At 42.5% G+C, this 24740-nt stretch overlaps 1 protein-coding gene across 4 annotated transcripts in view; it reads right to left on the bottom strand.

Annotated features, from left to right (window-relative positions):
* LOC144763251 (uncharacterized) overlaps nt 1-24740 on the bottom strand; it is a 136278-nt gene that overhangs the window by 64835 nt on the left and 46703 nt on the right. For 2 of the 4 annotated variants that reach the window (XM_078648686.1, XM_078648687.1), the window contains exons 2-4: nt 10171-10291; nt 9965-10042; nt 9286-9396 (exon numbers count right to left, since the gene is read on the bottom strand). In XM_078648686.1, the coding sequence (XP_078504812.1) occupies nt 9286-9396; nt 9965-10042; nt 10171-10291 (310 nt within the window). The remainder of the gene's footprint in view (nt 1-9285; nt 9397-9964; nt 10043-10170; nt 10292-24740) is intronic. The other 2 variants (XM_078648688.1, XM_078648689.1) reach the window with 1 other exon arrangement.

Genomic DNA, 24740 nt, shown 5'->3' with positions numbered 1-24740 from the left:
GTATTTTGCTGATGAGAGCTGCGGAATTGCATTGTGTATTGTGTCTGCCATGATTTTGTTCCTCAATAAAGGTTTTTGAAAACTTAAAAAAAAATTGGTACAAACAAAAAGGTATGGTTGAGCCGTTTTATTTCATTACAAGCATGAAATAGTGCATGGTGCACACTCCATAGAGTTATTATGCAGTTGGTAAAGACTCTACCAAAAGCTTCTAGACGTACTGCATCAAAACAAAACTGGTTTCTTGTAAAAAATAAACTGATTTTCTCTTGCATGGATTGTGTGGAATCTGATTTAATACACGTATGTATGAATAATGAATTATTTATTTTCATACATTAAAGATGCTGCTCTTATAAACATGACAGATGTTTTTGATATTCGGTATACACTAATTTTGGCAATTTGATTGCAATTATTCGATTTGTTGGGTATTATCTTACTGAATTCATTTCTGAAGTACACACGCTAACTGACTGACCAATGAGGCTTCAAAATAAACAGGTTTATTGATAAATAAGTGACAAAAGGCAGGATAGCATAAAGTGAGCATGAAAAGTGGTAGTTTAAGACATTTAATAGGGTGTACTCATTTTGGCTGGAAATATGACCACATGTAGAAGTGCCCAAAGAAACGAAAAAGTACAACCCAAAAAAAAATGCACAATCACAGTGAAAAACGATAACACTTTCACGCAATAACGCAACACAAAATACAATACGACAGACCAACACAAAATATTTCGGCAAATCATAATAACAACAAAATAGCAACACTCCACAACAAAACACAATAAAATATTAATACAACATAGAACAGCAAAATGTAAAATCATAACCCAAAAGATTGAGGCAGTGGGACCCCTGACACTTGGCATGGACCTTAACCCGTTGACCGTGGCGCGAATTCCGCTGTGTGTAGCATCGTGCTACAATTAACACAGACACTTGGTATCATCTAAGTTGGAGCTTTATTTAGTACATCTAGCTCGTACCCTGTCCTTGCTCTAACTGCCCTCATCCTGTCCTGACCCCTCCTCTTCCCCTCAGCCCACCTAGCTCCTCCCATCCCAGCTACTAGACTGTCAACTATATTACATCTCCCCCCTTCTTAACAAAATGAGCTCAATGTCTTCAGTGTTCGCAATTCTTCAATCCACCACGCGGGTCGGCGGACGGCCTGTTTTTCAAGCTTCAGTAGTGTTGAATCAGTGGTGGGCTTGGCTTTGGTCAATCTTTCTGTTGTCTTGATCAAGGCATTCTTGACCACGTTGCGTGTAAACTGTTGACTCTCGCGGTCCACAGTCCTCATGTTTCCTTCCGGTGGTGTAACTACGATTGGTTCAGATGCTCGATCTCTTTCACGAGTGGATAATGTTCCGGTCCTCTTCCGAGCACCCGCATCTACTTTTGCTTCCTTTTGTCTTGTCCGGCCAAGGGCAATACTGCCCTCAAATTCAGAGTCATGCATACCAGACAGTACGGTGTTACCTGATGAGACTGTCTTGGTTTGGTTTGGTAACTCATTCGCCACATTTACCCTTACTTCCTTTTGGCTAGTCCGGTCGAGAGCAACACTGCCCTCCAATTCAGGGTCGTGTATGCCAGACAGTACGGTGCCATCTGATGAGACGGTCTTGGCTTGGTTCGATAACTCATTCACGGCCTCGGGTTGTCTGGCGAGCTCGTGAGCTATCTGTGCATGGGCATGTCTCTCTCTCATCTGATGATATTTCTCTACTGACACGTCCGGCTTCTGTGCATAGGCATGTTTCTCTCTCATCTGATGATCCCTCTCTCCTGACACATCCGGCTTTCCTTGCGGAGTGACTGGCTGGTCCTTTCCCATCCAGTTACTAAGGTCCACTGTCTCTGTCTTCCTTTTGTAGGTCCTGTGAGTCAGCCTTGCGGACCCCTTCAGGGGTGACGGTGTCTGATCGGTGTCTGAATATACTTGTGCCTGACATGACAGGTTGTCCGGTGGGGTGACTGAGTATTCAGAGACCTTAGTGTGTGACATGTTGCTCTTGACGGGAAGAATGTCCTTTGGTTCCATGGTGCGTTCGGGTGGCTGACGCCATGTCTGTTGTCGGGACCATGACTTGGTCGACTCACGGGATTGGACAGACATGTTCTCTGGGTCAGAGAAACCTTTTGTCGACTTCCAGGATCGGGCAGATGCGCTCTCTGAATCAGAGGAGGTCTGGGCCATACCCCTTTTAAAGGATCGGACAGACGCGCTCTCTGAACCAGAGGAGTTTCTGGCCATAGACGTGCTTTCTGGGTCAGAGAAGTCTTTTGTCAACTTCCAGGGTTGGATGGATGTGCGCTCCGCATCAGAGAGATCCTTCTTCCCATTCCTTCTCAAACATTTCTTTGAAACTGTCTCGGGTAATGGATTTTTGAATTCCGTAGTCCGTGATAAATTGCTCTTTCCCTTTGAATTGTCTTTGAGAGGCTTTTCCGTGTGCCTTTGTTGGAGCATCTTCAATGCTGTCTCATTTGGGGGTTTGTTTGATGACCCCGTGCTTGTTCCTTGTGCTTGATCCCAAGCTTTTGCCTCTTTGTCCTTCTCGCCTGAAGTTAACAATTTCCCTTCCGTTTCTCCATTGTCGCGGGAGCCAAAGATGCATGGATCTTTTCTGGTTCGTTGTTGTGGAGGATCAGTCCATCTTGTGCGACCTGTTTCTCCTTCACGCTTGTTTGATGCTCTAACACCTCTGGTCTGGGGGTGATGCGGTCTCCTGCCAGATGTTTCCTTGGACTCGTCTTCACTGCTTGACGACTGATGTTCCTGCGCCGACTTCAGGTGTTGACCAGTGCGACCCCTTCTTCTAGGGTTTGTCTTTCTCTCCCACTTGTTGTGCAGGATGCCCTCTTGTCCAGGAGTGCGATCTGTCCCATTTGACTCTCTTTCCTCATCAGAGTACTGTGTGTCATACTTTGAATGACTCCTTGAGGAACTCTTGAGGGGTGAATAACTCTTTGGAGTTGTCTTTTGGATGGTTGACTCTGAGTCATCTGACTCTGAGTAATCCTTGGTTGACTTTGAGTAGTCAGACGCTGAGGAGTCTGACTCTGAGTAATCCTTGTCACTTTCTTTGTCACTGTATCTTTCCCGTTGTCTTTTTTCTGGTCTGCCTTCCCTCTCTCTCCTTTCAGTTTTGTTTGTTTTCTGAGTTCTGTCTTCCCAGGTATCTTGATGGTTTGCTCTCAGGTGCACGTCCTTGAATTTGTCTCTTGCTTTTATTTGCATTCCAATTTCGGCCTTCTTGATGATTTCCTTTAACGACCAATGCCCTTGCAGGATCTTGCGCTTGGTGTCAGGGTTTGTGCAACCTTCAATGATCGGAAGTCGGACCGCATCCTCATTTGTAAAAGTGTTGAAGTGGCAGCCTCGTACCAGACTTTGTAACCGAGTGATGAAGTTTGGCAACGGTTCGCCTGGTTCCTGCCGTGCTGTATTGAAAACTATGCGATTGTGATCCACATCTGTCTGTGCGTTGAGATGGGCACAGAGCTCCCTTTGGAGTCTTTTGTAGATATCTGTATCCTCTTTGGAAAATGTCCTGATTGGGCAGCGGCCCTCAGGACCCACCAGACGGAGGAGTAGTATCAGACATTTTCTCTCTCTTTGCTCACCATTGGCTTTTAAGAAATCTTCCAAAGCTTCGAGCCACCAGTGTCGTTTGAGATCCGAGATCCACTCATCAGTCTGCACCGCTGGGGGCGGTACTTCAGTGTCTGGAGTGACCCGCGGTGCTACGTCTCTTCCCGCCATGAGAGAGGGAGATTCTGGTCAAGGTCTTTGGTCTGGTCGTTTGCTTAGAAATTGATAGTCTTTGTAACCATCCCAGTATGCGCTGTATGTGCTGGTGAACGAACTTGGATGGTTCTACTTTCTCCGGGGTCCTCTGTAGGACTGCCCTCCTCTGGGTCTTCTGCAGATTTGCCCAGCGGCTCTTCTCTCTTCGGCGCTCTTTGGTTTGTGCTCAGTGTCGTCTTTATCGGTCTCTTGCATTTGCTTATGCTTGTTCCATTGTGTTGTTGTCTTTGCTTGGTCCTTGTGTTTGCTTGTGCCTCCTTTATTTTATAGACACGTGCTACTTCATTGCATTCGCCACTGCGCATTCGCTTGCGTTTCTCAACGTTCGCGTTTCCACCCGTGCTGACCTTTGTTTTGTCAATGCATGTTTGGTAAATCACTCTTGTGGTTGCTCGTGCTTGTTAGTTGATTCACTCTCGTGTTTGCATGTGCTTCTTCTGTCTTGGTTGCCAAGACTTGTTCATTGTTGTTCACGCGCCGTTATCCACGCTTATTTATTTGCCTTACCAATGCCTATTTCTTGGCATTTACCAGTGCATGTTCATTTGCACATACCAATGTTTGTTTATTTGCATGCACCAATACTTGTTTGTTTCCTTTCGCCACTGCTTGTTGGCTCCTACTCGCCACGGCTTGTCTGTTGGCTCTTGACAGTACTTGTTTGGTCTTCGCCAGTGCTTGTTTGGCCTTCGCCAGTGCTTGTTTGGTCTTCGCCAGTCCTTGTTTGGTCTTCGCCAGTCCTTGTTTGGTCTTCGCCAGTCCTTGTTTGGTCTTCGCCAATGCTTGTTTGGTCTTCGCCAATGCTTGTTTGGTCTTCGCCAATGCTTGTTTGGTCTTTGGCCAATGCTTGTTTGGTCTTTGCCAATGCTTGTTTGGTCTTCGCCAATGCTTGTCTGGTCTTTGCCAATGCTTGTTGTGAAACTCAGCTCGCCTGACCTCAAAATGGCCGCCTACAGTTTGCACAGGGAGGATGTCCCAAAAGTTGCCTGACTCAAAGATGGCCGCCGTGGTTATCTGCAGGCACTACTTTCTCTCTCTTCATTCAACCCAGTTTCTTCACACAGGACTCACCGGCAGTTGCTCCCAGGGTCAGCATACTCCTGATTTGGCTCCCTCTGGTCAAGGCTGCAGTCAGGTGAGGTTGGGGTGGGCTCCCGCCTTACTTTGCAGAGTCCTTCGGCAGCAGCGTGCCAAAACCCACGCATCCGGCGTGAGGTTTTCCGACGCCGGGCACAATTTTACCGCGCTCAGCAGCGCTTGACAGGGGACCTTCACGGGGGCAGTCCACACCAGGATGCACTCTCTTTCGGCCACAGCAGGCCACAGCAGTCCTCAGGTGAGCTTGGGGTGGGCTCCCAGCTCACTGTCACAGTTCCCGCTCTCACTTACGCCGACAGCATGCCAAACCTCACGCATCGGGCGTGAGGTTTTCCGACGGCATCCAGGCTCCGGTTTCGGCGCGTTCAGCCGCGCTTGGCAGTTAGCTCTCGGGGACAGCGTCCTCTTCACCAGGGCACCTTTTCTTTACTATGAGGTTGCTGGACAGGGTCGGAGTGGGCTCCCGACTCCTGTTTCTTCACCACGGCTGGGCACCACGTATCCACCGGGACTCGCGCTTTCGGCGCGAAATGGTTCCTGTCACCGAGCGTTTCAGTGCTCAGTGTCGTGACTCTCTTGGGGCTCCCCAGCGTCGCTGAGGATCGGGGTCTCTCACTACTGACCTCCTTTGCCTGTTATCAGCTTCACTCGGCAGCGGAGCTCTTCTCTCGACGCTGCAGGGACAGGGTGCCTTCACACGATCTTGTGGGCTGCATTCACGCTGATCCCACCCTCGTCGCCAGTTGTAGCATCGTGCTACAATTAACACAGACACTTGGTATCATCTAAGTTGGAGCTTTATTTAGTACATCTAGCTCGTACCGTCCTTGCTCTAACTGCCCTCATCCTGTCCTGACCCCTCCTCTTCCCCTCAGCCCACCTAGCTCCTCCCATCCCAGCTACTAGACTGTCAACTATATTACACTGTGGTGCGGGCGAAATGAGTGGGCGGGGTTTGGATTGCCCCCGGCCGTCCAATACACACGCCCACTGTGACGTCGGACGGCCAGGGGCTGTTCGACGCATGGAAAGGGTTAAAATGATCATGAATGTAGATCTAGATAAGGCCCAAAAGACAAAGGGATTTCCCCAGTAGGTAATGCCTGTTTGTAAGGCCTGGGTGCGATCGATTGGTGGAGATTCAGACACCAACTGAAGGTGGACTTTGCTAACCTTTCCTCAGCACATAAAAGTTATGCAAGACTAGACTACACCATAGTAAACAAAAGATTGCCGGCAAAGAAAGGTAAGAGATGCAGCCCAGTATCATGTATGTTAATATCATATCAAAATTGTTTATTTTGGATTACAAATCCATAAAACGCATACATCAATCAAACAATTCACTAAATAAAAAAAGCACAGGTTAAAAATAGAAGAACCATGAAACGATAAACAAAAGAACCTTTTGAAAAAACATTTAAAATTCAAGCAGGGGTTGCAATTAAAATATATCTACACAGTTGGGACAGATGACTCAATCTCGGCTAGGCATTTATGGAGTTTGGGCTTGTACAAGTTTTTTATTCAACCGCCCTTCTTGCTCTGTATTATCCAGGCTGCATGTAGGACCTTTGCCACCTCCCTAGTGTCAGATTTCAGTATCCTTAAGGCTGTGTGAAAAAACCTTAGACCCAGGAGTCAGCACACAGGGAGAATCCATTTCTTATGGGGCTGTCTAAGGATAGGGCACAAGAATACAAAATGAAGGCTGTTGTCAAGACCAGAAGTGCACATAGGGCAGGGATAGCTAAGGTTACTAGAATTCCCCCATCTCCTTGTAAAATCTGCCAAAGGGAGCATTCCGTAACAAAACTTCATGTAAAGCTGCAGGGAAAAGAACCTTGTATGGCATCTAATAAAGGTTCACAGCACAGAGTGGTCTTGTGGTTTAGAAAAAGGTTGGTTAGACTTCCTGTGGAGCACTTCCTAATCTGCTTGCCCCACAGATAGCACCAACACCGATCCTTAATTAGCAACCTTGATATCTGTGTGGCTGCGTCAGGCCTAGCCAACATGACTTGCAGAGCAAGAGCTTTTTATTTTATTTTGTATTTATTTATAAAGTTTTATATAGCGCAAACTTGATCCCGAAGAATATCAGAGCGCTTTACAATTTGTAAACATTCTTTTTAGATATGACAGCCACGGGATTCTCAAGTGACCTGGTGAGTTTAGGAGTTTTCCAAGGGGAGATAGAGGACTCCAGTTCGGAAGTTGTCCAAATCATATGCCAAAAAAATAAGGGTCTTACCTGGATTGTAAAAGATATTGGGTACAAGCCCACGTCCTGGAGTACAGGGAGTCTTGGTGTGCTTTGGGGAAGGATAAGAAGTTGTCTGAGAAAACGATTCTGTGCTACTGATCATTCATTACTGCAACAGTAACTCCACAGCTCTACACCATATAGGGCAGCGCTTTTTGCATTAACTTTATAACGTTTGAGCGCAGGGGTTAGATTCCTAGATTTAATCTTTTTGGCCATCTTGAGAATTGCCCTCGACAGAATCATGTACCAGCTCAAGAGGGGAATTGTTAACCTCAATTCTTGAGTGTAGGGACCTCCTAGAATTCAGTATCATAGCTTTTCTTTTCAATATATTTAACTCAAGGCCTCCATCAGAGCAGAACAATAAAAAGCAGTTTAAAATTGCTTCTAGTATACTCAAAGTTTTAGAAATGAGCAGAGAATAATGTGTGAATAGTAAGTTTGGAATTTTCGTATGGCAAATTTTAGGGGCATCATTGTTTGCAAAGTTTAATGCTGCAGCCAAATCGTTGATATACAATGCAAAGATTTCTCAATCCGTCAAACAGGTGTTCATGTATTTTTATTTTTGGACCCGATTCCGTATCTTAGATAAACTTTTCCTAGACATCACCCACCCTGGAATATATCTCCTTCAGGAGATCCGGACACGCTTCCACATAGTCCCATTTTAGGGCTTTTTTGTTGTTAGAGGGGACTATGTTACCCAATCGGCTAGAATTAGTTACCATATTTGTTGGGCAATCAGCCCACACAAATACAAGATCAGGGCATTGTGATCACTGTCCTCTCTTTCTAGGACTTCCATATCGGACAAAAATGGCCAGGCATGTAAAGACAGTAGTATATAGTCTATTCTACTTGAACAGTTGAATCGGTTGAAGGTTACAGCACCGTCCTTGTCAGATTGGGATCTCCTGTTGCAAGATCTTAACCCTATTCTTAGAGTAATGCCCAATAGCTTGAGTGCCATGGTGGAACTTCTCTTAACAGAGGAGATGCCCAATTTAGGGATCTGCCATAGTGCAGCTTCTCCGTCCATTAAAGATGGATCATCGGCCCCCAAGGGTTCATAATGCACATTAAAGTCACTGGGAACTATTAAATATGCATTAGAAAGTAAAGTGCTCAGGAAAGTATCTAAAAGTGCTAAGGTCAATGATTCCTTGTTCACACTCTGGGGTCTATTATACAGAATATTGGCGGAGGAGATTGGCAACCTCTTAATGGTATAATTTGTCATATTCCTCGCCCAAATTATTAAACCTCCCAAGGGCCGACCTTTCACCTGTGCCGGTCAATAGAATGTTGAATAGCCACATCTAAAGTGGGAATCAAGAGACCAGGGGCCAGATGTAGGTAGCCTAATACCGGTCGGTAATGGCTGAAATTACCGAATTTCGGCCGTTACGGACCGGTATTAGGCATTTGGGATGTAGGTGGCTACATTTCAGATTCGGTAATTTACCGATTCGGTATTTAAGGATTCAGTAAATTACCGAATTCTTAAATACCGATTCGGTAAATTACCGAATATGAAATGTAGGAAGCACTCAAGTGAGTGCTTTTCACCTGTAAGGATTCGCTATTTACCACCAACTATAAGTTGGTGGTAAATAACGAATACCTTTGAAAATGCAAATCTGTGCATTTTCAACTGTGCCATGTGGCAGACATACATGCCCTTAGGGCATGTATGTGTGCCACATCTGCTCACAAGCACGATTCAGGGGTGCAACAGGGTGTCAAAGTGACACCCTGGCACCCTTGAATGTTTCCCCCATTTACCGAATCGGTATTTACTGATTCAGTAATTGCCATTCATTCCTATGGGCCTCCATATTCCATTTGAAAAGGCGTTATTGTCCTGATGATGGCTGCATTTTTAATCACACTTACCTGGCTAAAACATTTGATAATAAAGATTGGATCTGCCCCATTATTCTACTACATGCAACCAGTCTATTTGTGGGAAACTGATGTGAGAATGTGCCAGTATATTATCTACTCGAATTTGTATTAGTTATCCAAAGGATGGGTTTAACCATTACTGCCTGATCCCAGGCGAAACATGTAGGCACTTTTTACTTACTTGGACAATAGTTCTTGCTGTGTCTTCTCGCCAACTGCTGTTTGTGTGGTACGTACACTTGCTCCTTTTCTAGAGCACCTAGTGAAAAGACTGTGGCAGCAATAAGAGGACCTGCAATCGGAAGTAAACAGAACTTAAAATGAGACACAGTTCCCCAGATAAAAGCAATAATAAAATAGAGTTTTATTATGGGGTAAAATATGAGATTAGGGTAGTTTTGTACAATCTTGAGGGTATCCAATCATATTATTTTTAAGTAATCAAAAGGGAGCTCTTCATTTTATGTCGAATTTAAGCGCTAAATAAAAAGAAGAAGTACAGAGATAAGCCATTGAGAACTGAATAAAAATGGGAAAAAGTATCTCTTAAGTGTACTTTATTTTAATACTGAAAGTTACCAAAGAGTCTTTGATCAAATAGAGATAAAAGGGTGTAGGGGCTTATAGAGTCACGCAGCTTTGAGGAAACACTTGCAATATCATATTAACATACATTAGGGGGTATTTTATTTCTTATAATCTATAATCTCTGAAAGACAGTTCAGAAATAGAAACATAATATTATAGTGCTTTATCCAGATTAGATATGGTAGCATAAAGGTGGTGTAAGGCAAGTATACACAGTCGTGTCTAAAAAGGCCTAAAGCAAGAGAAGACACAAGATCAAAGAATTCCTATACCACATTTTGATTGTTTTAGACAGGATATTTTCTTAAGTGTTGTTATCTTTAGCTGATTTCTGCAACATTGGGATAGTTCTACAATGCAAAAAGACAAACGTCAGTAATTATGCAGAAAGGGGATTTTGACAGTCTCTGAAAGATAAACAAAGATGAGTGTCATATGAAATGTGTAGCTCCGTGTAAAAAAACATATACATACGTACCCAGTGAGATTAAGGCTTGGTGAATTTCCTTCATCACATTCTTGTAGAGTTCTCTTTGCCATTCATGTAAAAGCTTCCACTCAGCCTCAGAAAAATAGGCAGCAACATTTGGGGACTGTACCTGTAAGAAATATAAACGGATCAGACATGATCATCAACTCACCTCATCCAAACAGAAGGTTGGGGTGTTTTACTCCCTATTTTTTTTAAACCAGTCGTATACATGGCATTTCAAAAGGATAAACATGCCTAGTGTTTAAACTGTACACACACTTTTAACTAATTACAACTAGTTTAACCATGTTCAAGTTACAAAGTAAACATTATTAGACAGTAGTTTTACAACAGTTTTAACTCCAGCTCTCTAATATACAACACCACCACTCAAAAAATTGTTTTTTAGTTAGTGTCTTTTCTTTCAAAAATGAAAAGTACTTTTATTATACACACACTACTAAATACTATTCATTAAAGTATAAATGTATACAATCAGGTAGAAACATAAGTTAGGCGAGACCCTCATATTACGTTACAAACCTAGTTGTTCATGAACTCTATTAACACCATTACCCATGTATAGTTGAAAAAAACATCACAATAAAGAGGATTTCAGTACACATAGTTCAGGTCTATTAGTTTTGTCAGGGTGTCACCACATCAGTATTAGGAAACACGTTATAATTCACCAATGTAATCCCCTAGAAACCAAATTGGACAGCACAAATATGCAATACATATTATATGACCCACCACTGAAATCAATGGGAGTAGTACCAACAGTCAATAGCTTTCATTATACTGTTAAACCTTGCATTGTCAGCGTCAACAAAATTATTGCATTCAATACACGTATAGCAGAGGTTTCCGTTTATTAGACTGCTATAGCAGTCAAAGGACAAGCCGATAGGAGCTGCTACACTCCAAAGTCCATGTACAGAGTACAGGCTCATGCTTTAAAGGCCAACAAAACCTCTCCCAGGGTCATCAATACATCCACCTAGACGACTTGGGGCTAGTTTCTTAAAAACATTCCTGGGGGGCTGTTGCACTTCCTGCAGCCGACCAAACACATTTAAACATGTAGTGTTGCTCCTGCAATTCCTGGGATCACCACAAATAAATTAGGCACATTTTTACCTTCTTGCTGGGGATTATGAGGCAGTAAAATCGTCTGCACCATCGTCCTGATAGGCCCTGTGGGACTAGAGATACGATATTTGTAAGCTCAATCTCCCAGGGGACTCAGCACGAGAAACAGCAAATCACGCTCTGCAGCTAAGTTTTTTCTGGAGTGAGCCAAGACCCAGTGGCCAACATTTTTATGTCTTCTGGCCTTTAAACATTTATTTATGTAGGGAGCAGGGTTTGCCAAATCCCTGCACCAGACATGACCTCTGCTTGTGCTCCTGAGTCTCTTTTCTGCTTGCGGGGGTATCTTACACAGTCAGCAAGCAGAATACTCTCCCTGCTGCACTTCCTAGGCCCCATAACCTCCGGGCTTACCTGCAGGGCACCTGGGCGGCATCATCAAAGTCAACAGCCAGTCCATGGAAGGTCTAGGGGAACCATTCAGAGTCCACAGGTAGGTTAATTCCCCCAATTGTTCCTCAGTAGGCATAAAATGGTCAGTGTCACTAGCTCTGGAGAGACACATCCCAGTCCTCAGGGTCAGCTGGAGTTAAAATGCCAAAGTCCATCCTCGCAGGGATCAAGTGGCTTCTCTTTCAAGCTGGGCATTCTCCCGCTCTCAGGTGCAGTGTATTCTCATCTGTTCTCCCTTGGGCAGGGGTTTTTAAGTAGGGGTGAAATGTTCTAGAAGACATGCAGCCCCTGGCTAATCCTAGGGTGCCACATCATCACTACAGCTTTATCCAAACCATCCTGCACAGCATTCAGAGACAAATACAATATGGCAACTTCAGACTGGGCTCTTAGGGCCTCAGCTTTGCCGCTAGCCAATAAGGCTACTTTATCCCATCTCAACAGAGGCTAGACCCTCTTGTGTTGGCATCAGCGGTCTATCCCTCCTCCTTTATTTGTGTGGGTGAAGCTATTTGATAAAGCTATTACAGCACGCTCAAAACTTTAAATTCATGTAGCTACTAGGTCACTACTACTTTGTCTTTTGTTTAAAGAATAAAACCCAATTGAAGCCTGAACTGGTTTTTAAACACAGAACTGTTTCTGCCTGGCACCACTTCCAGGTTGATTCAAGTATCAAAAACGTTTTTAAGCATGTAGCATCAAATAACTTTTGTAAGCATTTTAATAAACAACCATATGAGTCCCGAAGTTCCATTAATCAACCTGAGTGCAGTCCCACGGTATGTAAATGTAATGTTAAATGTGCTGGATTTGTAGAGCGCACGGCTGCCCGTGAGCGTCCCGGCGCTTGCTTAGGGAACCCGTCCTGGTATTCCCCTGTGAGAAACCCCGGCAGGGTGTCCACAAGGTGAAAGCCAGGCATCCCGCCGCGAGGGGCCGTAGTGGAGATTAAGCAAGCTATTGCCCAGAGTCGCAGAGTGTGACCCTGTGGGTTGAGTAGGCACCAGAGCGAGAATTGTCGAGTCCGTGGAATTTTTTGAGCCCGAGACTCGCCGAGGCGGGGAATCGAACCCTGGTCCACGGTCGATCTCAGCTTCCGGGTCTGCCGCCTCTAACCACTGAGCCACGCTTCTCCACTGAGCCACGCTTCTCCACTGGTCGGCCATGGGGCCAAAGACTAAAGAAACAGAGCACTTGGCATGTATGAGCAATGATAATATTTGGAATTCTGCCTTGACACAATAAGTTTCAAATACATTCAGGAATTTTCAATTTGTAATTTCTACTTATCTCCAAGTTAAAGTTATATTTTTCTTTGCAATTATGATACTGGCTGAACATTCAGTTTATCTGGATCTGTCTCCTTTCATTTGGATCTCTAACCACTCCCATCTACCACAGTAAAACTGGACTGCTCGGCCTCACTAGGCCTTGGTCAAGCATGTAAAGGGAGTACTATAGGTATTTAATTGGAGTTTGAAAGAAAAGTTGCTCCCAGGACATCGATGGTAAATGACAATACTCACAGAAAACGGACCACTCACGTGACTGCCAAAGGGCATCAGAAGCGATCAAGCTTTGTGGGGGGCGAAGAGGGATTAAGATGGAAAGACATTTCAAGTGGACTATAACATGTACTGCAACGCAGGGGAAGAATAATTGTTAACAGATTATAGCTTTTTAGGAATTGGAGCAACAAGGACTCAAGCCTAATTTTGACTGGGCTCTCTGAGGCCTCATTTCTGCAAGTGCCCACCTATGGAGAAGGGTAGAAACAATCCTTCAGAGGCGAGTCTAGATAAATAATGCACCAGCATTTGTTAGAAACCACGAATAGGAGAACCGAACAGTGTATTCAGTTCAGAAAATTCATTGCCATGGTACAGATGACTTCATTTAGGCAACTTTTTGAAGTAAGGTTAATACTGTGAGCAAGAAGACAGGTATAAAGGTGCTGCCAGCTCTCCTCCCAGGTGAAACTCACCTGAGAAAATGGTGGCACTCAAAACCAGATCGGGTCTCAAAGCGGGAAAGGGTAAGTTGACAACAGGGCAGAAGGGATGAACCGTTTAACAGAGGAAATAATAAAACATTGGAAAGCAGTATGTAAACCCCAGCTGGAGGTTATTGGGCTACAGGGTTTATTCAAGTGTTTTGGTGATCTCCTGCTAATAGTTATCAATGATGGGGCAGTCTCATGCCATATGGTAAGCATCTGTATTCTGGAGGGAGCATATGAGACATGAGAGGTTCATCAGGGTGTTTTTTTTAACCTTTAATGGATATATAGATTATATGTTTAACTGGATATATTTTAACGTGGGGTTTCTTGACATTTTTTGGCGCTTGAATAATTTGATACATTATTTTCCAACTTTCATGCAGCCAAGGATGCAAATCCCTAAGAAGGCCATTCAGGTTACTCAGAAAATTCATTTAGAAAAGTTTAGTTTGGTCAGACTTCCTTTTTCGGTTCAGTAGAGGCAGTAGGGTCAGACAGAGAACATAGATCCAGGGGCCAAAGAAACTGTGTGCGTGTCACTACTATCACCTCAGCCTTCAACTGGTGGTTCAAGGCCCCCAAAACAGGGCTGTCTGGAGAATCAAAATGTAGAATGAGAGTTACTGATGTCAGGGGACAGACCTAGGTACCAGCCACCAGGGTTCCGCAGAAGTGGCTGGACGTACTTGTACCCAGGCCTTCCGGCTGTGCTGACATTGAGGCTTGGGGCCTGTGTTGTATGCTGCGAGGCCGTGTCACTGGGCTGTAAAGCATCAGGCTACCTACCACCGGTCAGCCATTTCTTTGGGCCTTCATCCATCTGCTGTTTAACCATGGGAGCCCGAGCTGCTGGGGTGATGATGGTGAGCTGGCTATTGACTGCTCCACAGTTCAACAATTCAGAAACTGGATCAGTCTTGAATTGTGGGTATTCTGGTGCCGACAGGCGGGGTAGGAGTGTTGTTGTGGGGTTCAGGGGAGTGGAATTTAATACAAACTCTACTTGTGTATGGGGCAGGTTGCTTCATAAACCTACTTGTCCTGTAACAAACTCCACTTGTCCCTTCGGTGCCAGTAGTGGAGCGACAAATTATAGCAACAATCTCATTATATAGGAGCTCTGATATAACCTCTCTGATTATGTCAGGGCTCATACCATAGTATTGTTTGAATACTTGCATTCCCCTTATGTTGCCACGTTTCCGCAGATCCACATAATGTGGCTGAAGGTAGTGGTAAGCATTAGTTCCAGGGTTTAAATGCCTTTTTGAGTCTGTGCAATCCTACTAACTTGCATGTAATAAGGGTTTTCAACAACTCTTCTCAAATCTTTTCTCATACTGAGAAATGTTGGTAATGTATGCATGACAATGGCAGACGTAAACCTTCTTCCAGAGTTGGGGGGGGGGAGAAAGTGGTTGGAAGGAAAGTGAACTTGCAAACACTCAGATTTTCGCATGAGCAAATCTACACATGCATATTTGCTCATGCTAAAATGCAGTTCACAAATATTTTCCAGAAGTACCATTTCTTTTCATACTTTTGTAAATTCTTGGCAATTCACGAAAGCCGTATAGCTGCACTTAATGCAAGGACAGATACCATGGGCGCACTTTTGAGACTTTCTTTAATAATTGGCCCCCTAATTTGGTCTGGCGTTGACCGTGACCTTTTGTGTTTATTAAAATTTGGTGCCTCTCTCTGTATCGGCTGTCTTCACTGTGAGTGACTGCATTCTGCTCTTTCACAAGGAGCATATCGGCACACAAAGTAGTTTTGTTCAGTACCAGTAACTACTGTGGCAGTGTGTGCTTTTTAAGACCAAAAAATAATTTTTGCTTTTGCCAATGTTTGTTATAATGGTGAGGGCCCAGCAGCTCCCACACCAATATGGTTTTAGAAAAACCATGCCAAAGCTGACCACCAATTTCAGACCTACTGGGTTTGCCAATGCTTGTTTATTTTTGTTTTCCATAATCTTATTGAAATTGGTTACACTGATTTTCCATTATGAATATTTTTGGGAAATACTAGCATGCATCAACAGGTGTTATACTAAAGGATGCTGCCATGAAATGGTACCTGAAAGTTTACAGCAGTCTAGCAAAATGCTTTATTCCTGCTTTCATTTTTTTATTAACATTTTATTTTGAAAGCAAAGAATCCTCAATCTTGCTTTCAAGCTTCTGCAAATATTTGCATCAAATCAGAGAGCATTCTTGGAGCATTAAACATAGCCTCATATTGCTAAACTTTGAAAACGTGTGTACATATTTTTATGCTGGAACCGCAGTCGGTAGTGCTGTCGGAGCTTACAACTTTTACTTGGAGCGCGCACCCTAATAATAAAGGCTTTCAATTAATGAACCATAAATACAAGTTTGAACAGCATAAACATATGGGATTTTTTTTTACCTTAACTGAAGACAGTGCCATTCCCTGATCCATAATGTGGTCCTACAAACTGGCAGCCAAAGGGTTTGTGCTGCAGGGGGTTGGACCTACTTGTCTCAAGGACAAAATACACATGAACATTTGTTGCCCTTGACCCCAAACAATATGTCCAGGGCGTCGGGCAATAGGAATTCCACATCCCTGCGGGGTTGGTGTGTGGCAGGGGAGGCAGTGGAAAAGGTGCAGCAGAGAGTTTTGGCAGCGGATCTCATGGACACAAAATAAGGTCAAGGAGGGGAGCTTGTAGAAAATAAGGTTACATATAAAAATGTAAATCCTGGGAAAGAAGGAAACCAAGATCTGAACATTTATTTTGATATTTCCCAACAAAAATCTCTCTCTTTTCTCCTTCTGTAAAGAATATGATTTTAAAATTCTTCAGATACATCGAATGGCATTGGTTTTGAAAAAAAACAGAACTTTGAAGTGAAGCGAACCACAGCTACTGAAGAACCATGATGGGATGCTATCAGGTCGGATACCTTTCTACGGGCATAATCCCAATCCATGATAAACAAGAGACTAGCAAAATATACGAAAGAACTACTCTCTACCTTTCATATGGTAATTAATTAAGAAAGTAATAATGATTGGATGAGATCTCCATATAGTTGGTCAACTTTCAACCGGAATAATATTTTATCACAATAAAATGGCTGTTCTCAACTACCGCAATGTAATAGTGCAGAAAAGTATGAGGGTGCTGCTGCAACATTAAAGTATGGCGCTGAAATGCTTATGGTGTTGAACATTTACTTAAGTTGTTGTGCTAGGAATATTTATTCACGATCACATTCTAATACTCCAGAACATTTGGTTGCAGGGGAAATCTATGGTAGAAGAGGGATGTTTTCTATGTAAATGGCTGTGAGACTGGACATTGGAGACTGACTGGTGCCTTACTATTACCGGTTTCAATGACAATTGTGAAGCTGTGACAATGACAAAAGTCAATATGAAATGAGCTCAGATAATTGTAACTAATGGTGAATACTTATATGCATAACTATAAGACATCTATATTATCAATGATATTGGAAGAAATAGGATTAGAGATTGAACTGGTAAAGTCAAATAATTTGGAAAAAACAGAAGTATTGGCAGGGGATTTTATTAGGAAGCTGTTACCAACAACCACAGAGGAGATCTTAGGGGATGTATTAGATACTTATAAAATTTCAAAGGCAATTTTCCGACCTGTTATTGCTCAGGGGGGGGGACATCCTATAGGTAGATTGTTGGATAAAGTATACTACTTTCATAGAGTTCTTCCTGTAGTGATTGTATACCAAGACAGTTGAGTGTAAGTCTTGACTACTCACATTAAAATACTTTACACTTATCAATCCGATAACTGCATAGAAATTGAATTTTATAAAAGTCTCAGTACGCTATCAAAATACAATAAGAACGGTTGTTGTATGTACTCAGGTAAAAGACCCAAAAAGTTACTGTGAGGTCAACATGAAGCTAAGCATTGAAAGTACAAAATGGTTTGATCCTGTTTGTTGGGAGTTACACTCACAAAATGTAAAATAAAAAAAATGTTTTAGACCCAGGGAACTTGACACTGAACTAAAAGACTAGAGTGACCTGGAGTGGAGTGAAGTGGAGTGGCCTAGAGTGGAGTGGCATGGACTTCAGTAGAGTCAGACAGAGTAGAGTAGCATAGAGATTCGGTAACTGTTTTTGAATTTGAGCGCACAGCGTGTAATGGAAAGTAATAAACCAAACGTTCAAATGTGGTGCTCCAGATGAAACAGGTCGGTTACCACGACCAGAACAGAGTGCTATCAAGATAGCTCAAACAGTACAGTTATTTTCATCGAGCACTCAAAGTCCACATTATCTTTTTCAAGTACAGTAATTATATTTATTTTTATCAATCTTGAGATGTTTCAATTTCCATCTTCATTGAAAACAATCTTCATATACAATCTTCAACAAAAGTGCAGCCAACACGTGTTTCGTCTGGTCTATTCTGACCCAAGACTTCCTCAGGTCTGCAACCCAAACAAAGTATAACAACATCATTACATTAATATTAAACCTTATATATGGAAAAGTTCGAATTATAACCTAGTATCAAAGGAACACATCCCTAAAACAAACCAGTGCTCAAAAGTAAGAATAGAGCTCAAAGATATCTGCTTACCACCAAGATAATAACTTGAAACACCCAGTAGGATCCTATTATTAAGGTGGGATAAGTAACCTCCACCTAATTTGTTAATTCATTATCAAAAGAGTATAGTCACTTAATGAAGATTAGTACACAGTGAAAAGATGCGGCCAAACTGCGAGACATCGTACCTATATTCCTCCACGTTGTTCAATTCGATTTCTCATATATTCTGCGTCCGTATTACACATTAGTTCTGTAATAGTTTATTAAGTCGTTAATAGCCTGCTAAATGAGTGTTCTTGATACACACTCGATATTAACTGACGTTATGTTGATGTATATTAGCAGTAAACTGGATGGTTCTCTTACCTCTACCATAAACTGATCTCCCAAATGTATTGGGCTGTTACTTCAAGGTGCCGCTGTCTGTCACCTAAAAAGCCGAGCACTCATATTAATATACTAGTCCAATATGGGTCATATTAGATGCATGAGTAATATCTAATTGTTGTCACAATTATTCGAGGGTTTCTCACCTTATAACGAATGTCTAGTACTTCGAGGCGCGGTATTCCGTATCGGCGTCCTAGTAACGCGCTATCTTGCTTATTATTCTTATATACGTCTGAGGGCGGGAGGCGCCATCTTGGTAAAACCCGTAAAATATATGTGAATTGTATTTTGTTATAGTGGCTTAATAGACTGTCTCTCGCCTCTCTATTAGTGATGAATGATACTATATTTATCAGAGTTAAAGAAATATCAGTTTATACGTCTCGATATATATAAATGATTATCGATGATTTCGAACAGTAGTTAACATTACATTTATCAAATTATTTGTAAATATAATAATATCAGTTTCTACATTCGGCTGTTGTCGTTATTATCCTCAATATAGAGGCTGTTGTCATTAGTTGTAAGGTAATGCACGTATCTAAAACTTGAAGTCGCCATCCTGAGATGGTCAATATGAAAAGGTCCCTAAGGGGATCGGAGCAAGATGAAGTGTTCTAGTATGCCTAGGTTGGTAAATAACAATCAAAATGTCACAATACTAATTCTATTATATTCTATAGGCCGGTAACCAAGGCTATACGTCTATATGTATATTTTCTAACCCTGTTGCCATTCAAGAGTAATTCATCATATTATTATGTTCTATCATTGTATTTGCGATGAGAGTATGCTAGATAAAGTAGCCCTAACTATTCAGTTATGGTATTCTCAGAGTCAAAATATTCTGTTAATAATTGTGCAAGGCGAAGGGACACTAGCAGTCAGCCTCGCTGACCAGTCGCATAAATTCAAATTGAAGGAGTACATGCAAGAGTACAGAAGATACAGGATAGAGGGTGGCGAGTTCGGTATGACATTAAGTTCTAATCACACCACAGTCAGAATATGTCGAAACCAGCAAAGCATATATGACCATAAGTTATCAGTAGTACATGTAGTCAACATCAGATACACACAGTTATCACAGCAATCTGCTTAGATTGTATCTCCATTGCGTATACTGTTAATTATTAAGCAATACATTGAATCAGGTCATCTAACATGTTACATATCATGATTGCATTCAAGCTATCCTTTAGGGTACCACTGATTGAAGAGCATTACAGAGAGTCAGGTCGTCTCAGAAAAATATACAGTTATTCATTTCCTAAGAAGAATTCATATTTGTGGTCAACATTAAGACCCATTTCTACAGCTTTCAGTTTAATAAGCCATGTGACTTCCTTCCTCCTTAGTTTGAGTATCCTATTACCCCCTCTTGGGTCTGGCTCTAAATGGTCTATACCATGATAAATGAAGATATGTTTCGTTCTGTCAAGAGAATTTCTAATTAGGTGAGCTGAGGTTGGATACCGGGTATCACCCTGTTTGATTGCTCTAAAGTGCTCTGCCATCCTGTCTTTGAGCTTCCTTGTCGTGCTCCCTACGTATATCATTCCGCAGCTACATACAATTACATAAACAACAAAGGTTGTGTCACAGTTAATAAACATCTCAATAGTGTTATCACCCGTCCCATTGTTGTTGAAAGTTACTAATTTTTTCTTTGCCCATCTACATGATGAGCATATTCCACATCTATGGAAACCTCTGAATTTAGATAACCAATCTTTATTCACAGGTTTCTTAGGGTAACTAGGACTAAGTATATTGGACAGTGTTAGCCCTTTCTTGAACGTAACAGAAGGATACCGGGTAATGTAAGGTATGATGTCTTGATCTAACATCAATAAATGCCAGTGTTTCTTGAGAATTGAGTACAATTTAGTACTTTCTGTGCTGTAGTGTGTGGTCATTTTAACTTTAACATCTGTATCTATCTTCCCTCTATCTGACTTCACTTTAAGTGTATCCTTACGCTTACGTTTTTTTGCTCTAGTTATTGCTGTATCAATCACTTTCTTCTCATACCCTCTCCTCATGAAACGCATTGACATGTCTTTCAGATTCTTATCAAAGTCACGATCTAATGAGCAATTACGCCTTGCTCTCATCAGTTCGCCGTATGGTATTGCTTTTAGTTGATGGGTTGGGTGACAGCTTTTGGCGTGAAGTACTGCATTGCAGCCTGTCGGTTTTCTAAACATTCGACTTCTGAGGTGACCTTCTTCCACAAATAGCTCTATATCTAAAAAGGTGATTTTGTAGTAGTCATACTGAGTTGTAAATTGTAAATTATATGTATTATCGTTAAGAAAATCAAAAAATCATTTTAGTTGTTCTACCGATCCCGTCCAGATTAAGAGGCAATCGTCGATGAATCGACCCCAGTAGTGGATATACTGGATCCATTCACTGTTGCCCGGGCCCCAGATTCGCTCCGCCTCGTACCACGCCATGAAGAGGTTAGCAAAAGACGGAGCAAACCTGGCTCCCATCGCAGTCCCGAGTTGTTGTCGGTACCATATTCCATCAAATAGAAAGACATTATTTTTCAGTACCAGTTCTGTCATTTGAAGTAACATTTGTGAATGATCATAAAATTCAGCAGATCTCCTACTCAGAAAAAAGTCTAATGCTTTGATTCCCTGGTCATGATCAATATTGGAGTATAGGGATACTACGTCTAGCGTAGCTAGTATCATTCCTTCCTCCCATAGTATATCATTAAGAATATTCAGTATATACTTAGTGTCCTCCACAAAGGACGGTAAATTGTATACATATTCTCTTAGAAAAGTATCTATGTATTCTGATAGGTGTTCAGTAGGTCCACCTATGCCGGAGACAATCGGCCTACCTGGCGGTCTGTCCCGGCATTTGTGGACCTTTGGTAGAGTGTAAAGACATGGTGATTTGGGATAGGTAGTTTGAAGGTAGAGGTATTCATCACGATCTATTAGGAATAGGTCATACCACTCCTTAACCCTATTGTTGATAGGCTCCATTAGATCTTTCATAGGATTAGTCTCTAGTCTAACATAGTATCGTCTATCATTGAGTTGTGATAGAACTTCATTAATATAGTCTGTAGAGTTTTGTATTACTAGGTTACCACCTTTGTCTGCTCTCCGTATTATGATTTCCTTATTGTTCATAAGCTCTTTAAGAGCTTTCCTCTCTCCTGATGTCAAATTGTCCTCTCTTAGGTTAAGGTAGTTCTGTTGTTTACGATCCAGTTCTTTATCTATGTCTGTACTAACTGCTCTAAAAAACACATCTATCGTGTTGCCTTGTGTAAGTCGGAGAGTCCACTTAGATCGTAATTTTAGACCACTTCCTTCCGTCAGTGTAATGGGGCAGTTGGAGTGGGAGTAACAGAGTCTGAGGCTTTGATCAAGGATTTCAAAGAAGGCTTTATTTTTATGTAGGCTTTTCTTCTCCTGCTTGTCAGTCTCTCTCTAGCGAAAACTGCAGGATCCGTTTTTATGTTCTTGAGGGGCTCCAGGGTGACTCTGCCGGTCAGGTCGTGGCCTCAGGGTGGTCCGACGATCCGGGAACCCATAATAAACAGGGAGAGAAGAGAACAGAAAGACTGGGGTTACTGGGACGTTCGATCACGTCTCTCAGTGGGACCAGGTGTGAGGAAAACCAAGTGCTCAGGTGTTATGTACAGCTATTCCGAGTGCTCTAGTGCTCGTGAGGGAAGGGGTAGGGAGTTCACACGGCTGTACAGTATTTTTACACTGGCGGGCAGGTTCTACTCGGCAGGCTGCAAACGCCGTCCCACCCAACCCGCTACCTTGCCCCGCACCTCTGAGAGCCACGCTCCTCCCGCGGGAGCGTGGCGGGGCGGCTCGTGGGGACGTTGGCCTCCTGGCTTGCTGTAGTCTCCTGGGCTCGTCTCGTCCACTTCCTCAACGCTGTCCTCAAGGACCCTCGACCATACACTCCTTCTCCGCTCGTCCAGACCTTCTTCCTCTGGGGATACGCTGTCCGTCCTCTTCCTGGTTCGTCCTTCTTTTGGCTCAGCTGCTCTAATGACGTCGGTGAGGGGAGGAGTCTCGTCACTCTGGAAGACGCTGTTAAAGGCGCCCCGTCCCTTGTCTTTTTCGTACTCCCAACGGTGTCCGCTTTCCTTAGTTTGCCAATCGTCCTCCAGGTATGTGGAGTCGCGCTGTTGAGAGGGGGGAGAAATGGGTGACAAGGGGACCTCTGACCACCAGTCCTGTTGTAGGTTGTCGTGTTCCGCAGAGGGACGTCCCGCCCCGTCACAGTCAGGTAGCGCTCTACTTCTAGATCTTCCATTATTCGTGATATAGTTACAGGATCATCTTCACTTTCTGTCAAGGACAATAGGAGCTGCGTATCTTTTAATTCCTGTATCGTAAGGTTACTCAGCCCTCTTGTTACAGGTGTTTCCTTTTTCTCTGGTATATTGGTAAAGAATTTTTTGAGTTTCAACCTCCTTGTAAACTTGAAAAGATCAATTTTAGTCATCACCCAGTCTTGTCTCCTGGCTGGACAGAAACCTAAACACTTTTTAAGTATACAAATCATGGCATTAGAGAGGTGATGGTCTGATAAATTAATTACTTCTATGTCACTTACTTCTCCCTCCTCTCTTAAGGTTGTTGCTTCCAGGATCTCAGACTCCTTTTTATCCTTGACCCTGGATCTCCCGCTTCCTCTCCTGCCTCTCCTGGTCCTCTTGCAATTGTATTCCGAGTTCTTCCCGTTTCTCGATTCCCCCTCCGTAGACGTTGAACCTCTTCTAAAAAATTAATTTCTGGTGTGGGGGTGGTTGCTGTTGCCATCGGTGTCTCATCACTGTCATCGCTAGATATATTGCTAGAGGATGCTTCTGTCTCACTAAGTGGTGTGGTGCTTCCTGTCTGTCTATTACTCGGTGTTATTTTCATCAGATAATCAAATCTCTTTGCATATGTATAAACTCTCCCTGAGCGATAATCATTTTCATCTCTCTTAATTTTACGTGCCTTCCTTCTCTTAATATCTAGTTGTACCTCATTCAAAATCTCATCCATTATGGTATCATTCTTAATTGTAGCTTCAGGAAGGTTCATTTCTTTGATTTCATCTTCAATTTTCTGAATTTCAGTGAGTAGTTTAGCCATCTTCCTGTCAGCATTATCTATCAATATTTTCATTAAATTTCGTGAGCTATCACTAAGCTCCTTTTCCCAGATGTTGTATAAATAAGGTTCTAGGTCTTCATAATCAGGTATTATCTGCGAGCGTAGGCCACGAGGTATCCTATTCATAGTCATATACTGTTTTAGAGTGGCTGCATCCCACCACTTATTTAACTCTTGCCGTTTCAGTGTTTCAAGCTTTCTAAACTTGGCGCTAAGTCCTTCTTTCTTGGTATTTCCAGATGGTCTAACTGATGATCCTATAGATCCACCTGCCATTAAGTTACTAAAAAGTTCTTCAGCCTCTTTATCTCTATTCATGTTTCCTTTGCGGCTGCTCAAAAAAACAATTTAAACAATAGAGATTCGGTAACTGTTTTTGAATTTGAGCGCACAGCGTGTAATGGAAAGTAATAAACCAAAAGTTCAAATGTGGTGCTCCAGATGAAACAGGTCGGTTACCACGACCAGAACAGAGTGCTATCAAGATAGCGCAAACAGTACAGTTATTTTCATCGAGCACTCAAAGTCCACATTATCTTTTCAAGTACAGTAATTATATTTATTTTTATCAATCTTGAGATGTTTCAATTTCCATCTTCATTAAAAACAATCTTCATATACAATCTTCAACAAAAGTGCAGCCAACACGTGTTTCGTCTGGTCTATTCTGACCCAAGACTTCCTCAGGGCTGCAACCCAAACAAAGTATAACAACATCATTACATTAATATTAAACCTTATATATGGAAAAGTTCGAATTATAACCTAGTATCAAAGGGACACATCCCTAAAACAAACCAGTGCTCAAAAGTAAGAATAGAGCTCAAAGATATCTGCTTACCACCAAGATAATAACTTGAAACACCCAGTAGGATCCTATTATTAA

Source organism: Lissotriton helveticus, chromosome 6 (assembly GCF_964261635.1).
Source record: "Lissotriton helveticus chromosome 6, aLisHel1.1, whole genome shotgun sequence".
NCBI lineage: Eukaryota > Metazoa > Chordata > Amphibia > Caudata > Salamandridae > Lissotriton > Lissotriton helveticus.
This window is presented reverse-complemented; position numbering and strand designations above follow the sequence as displayed.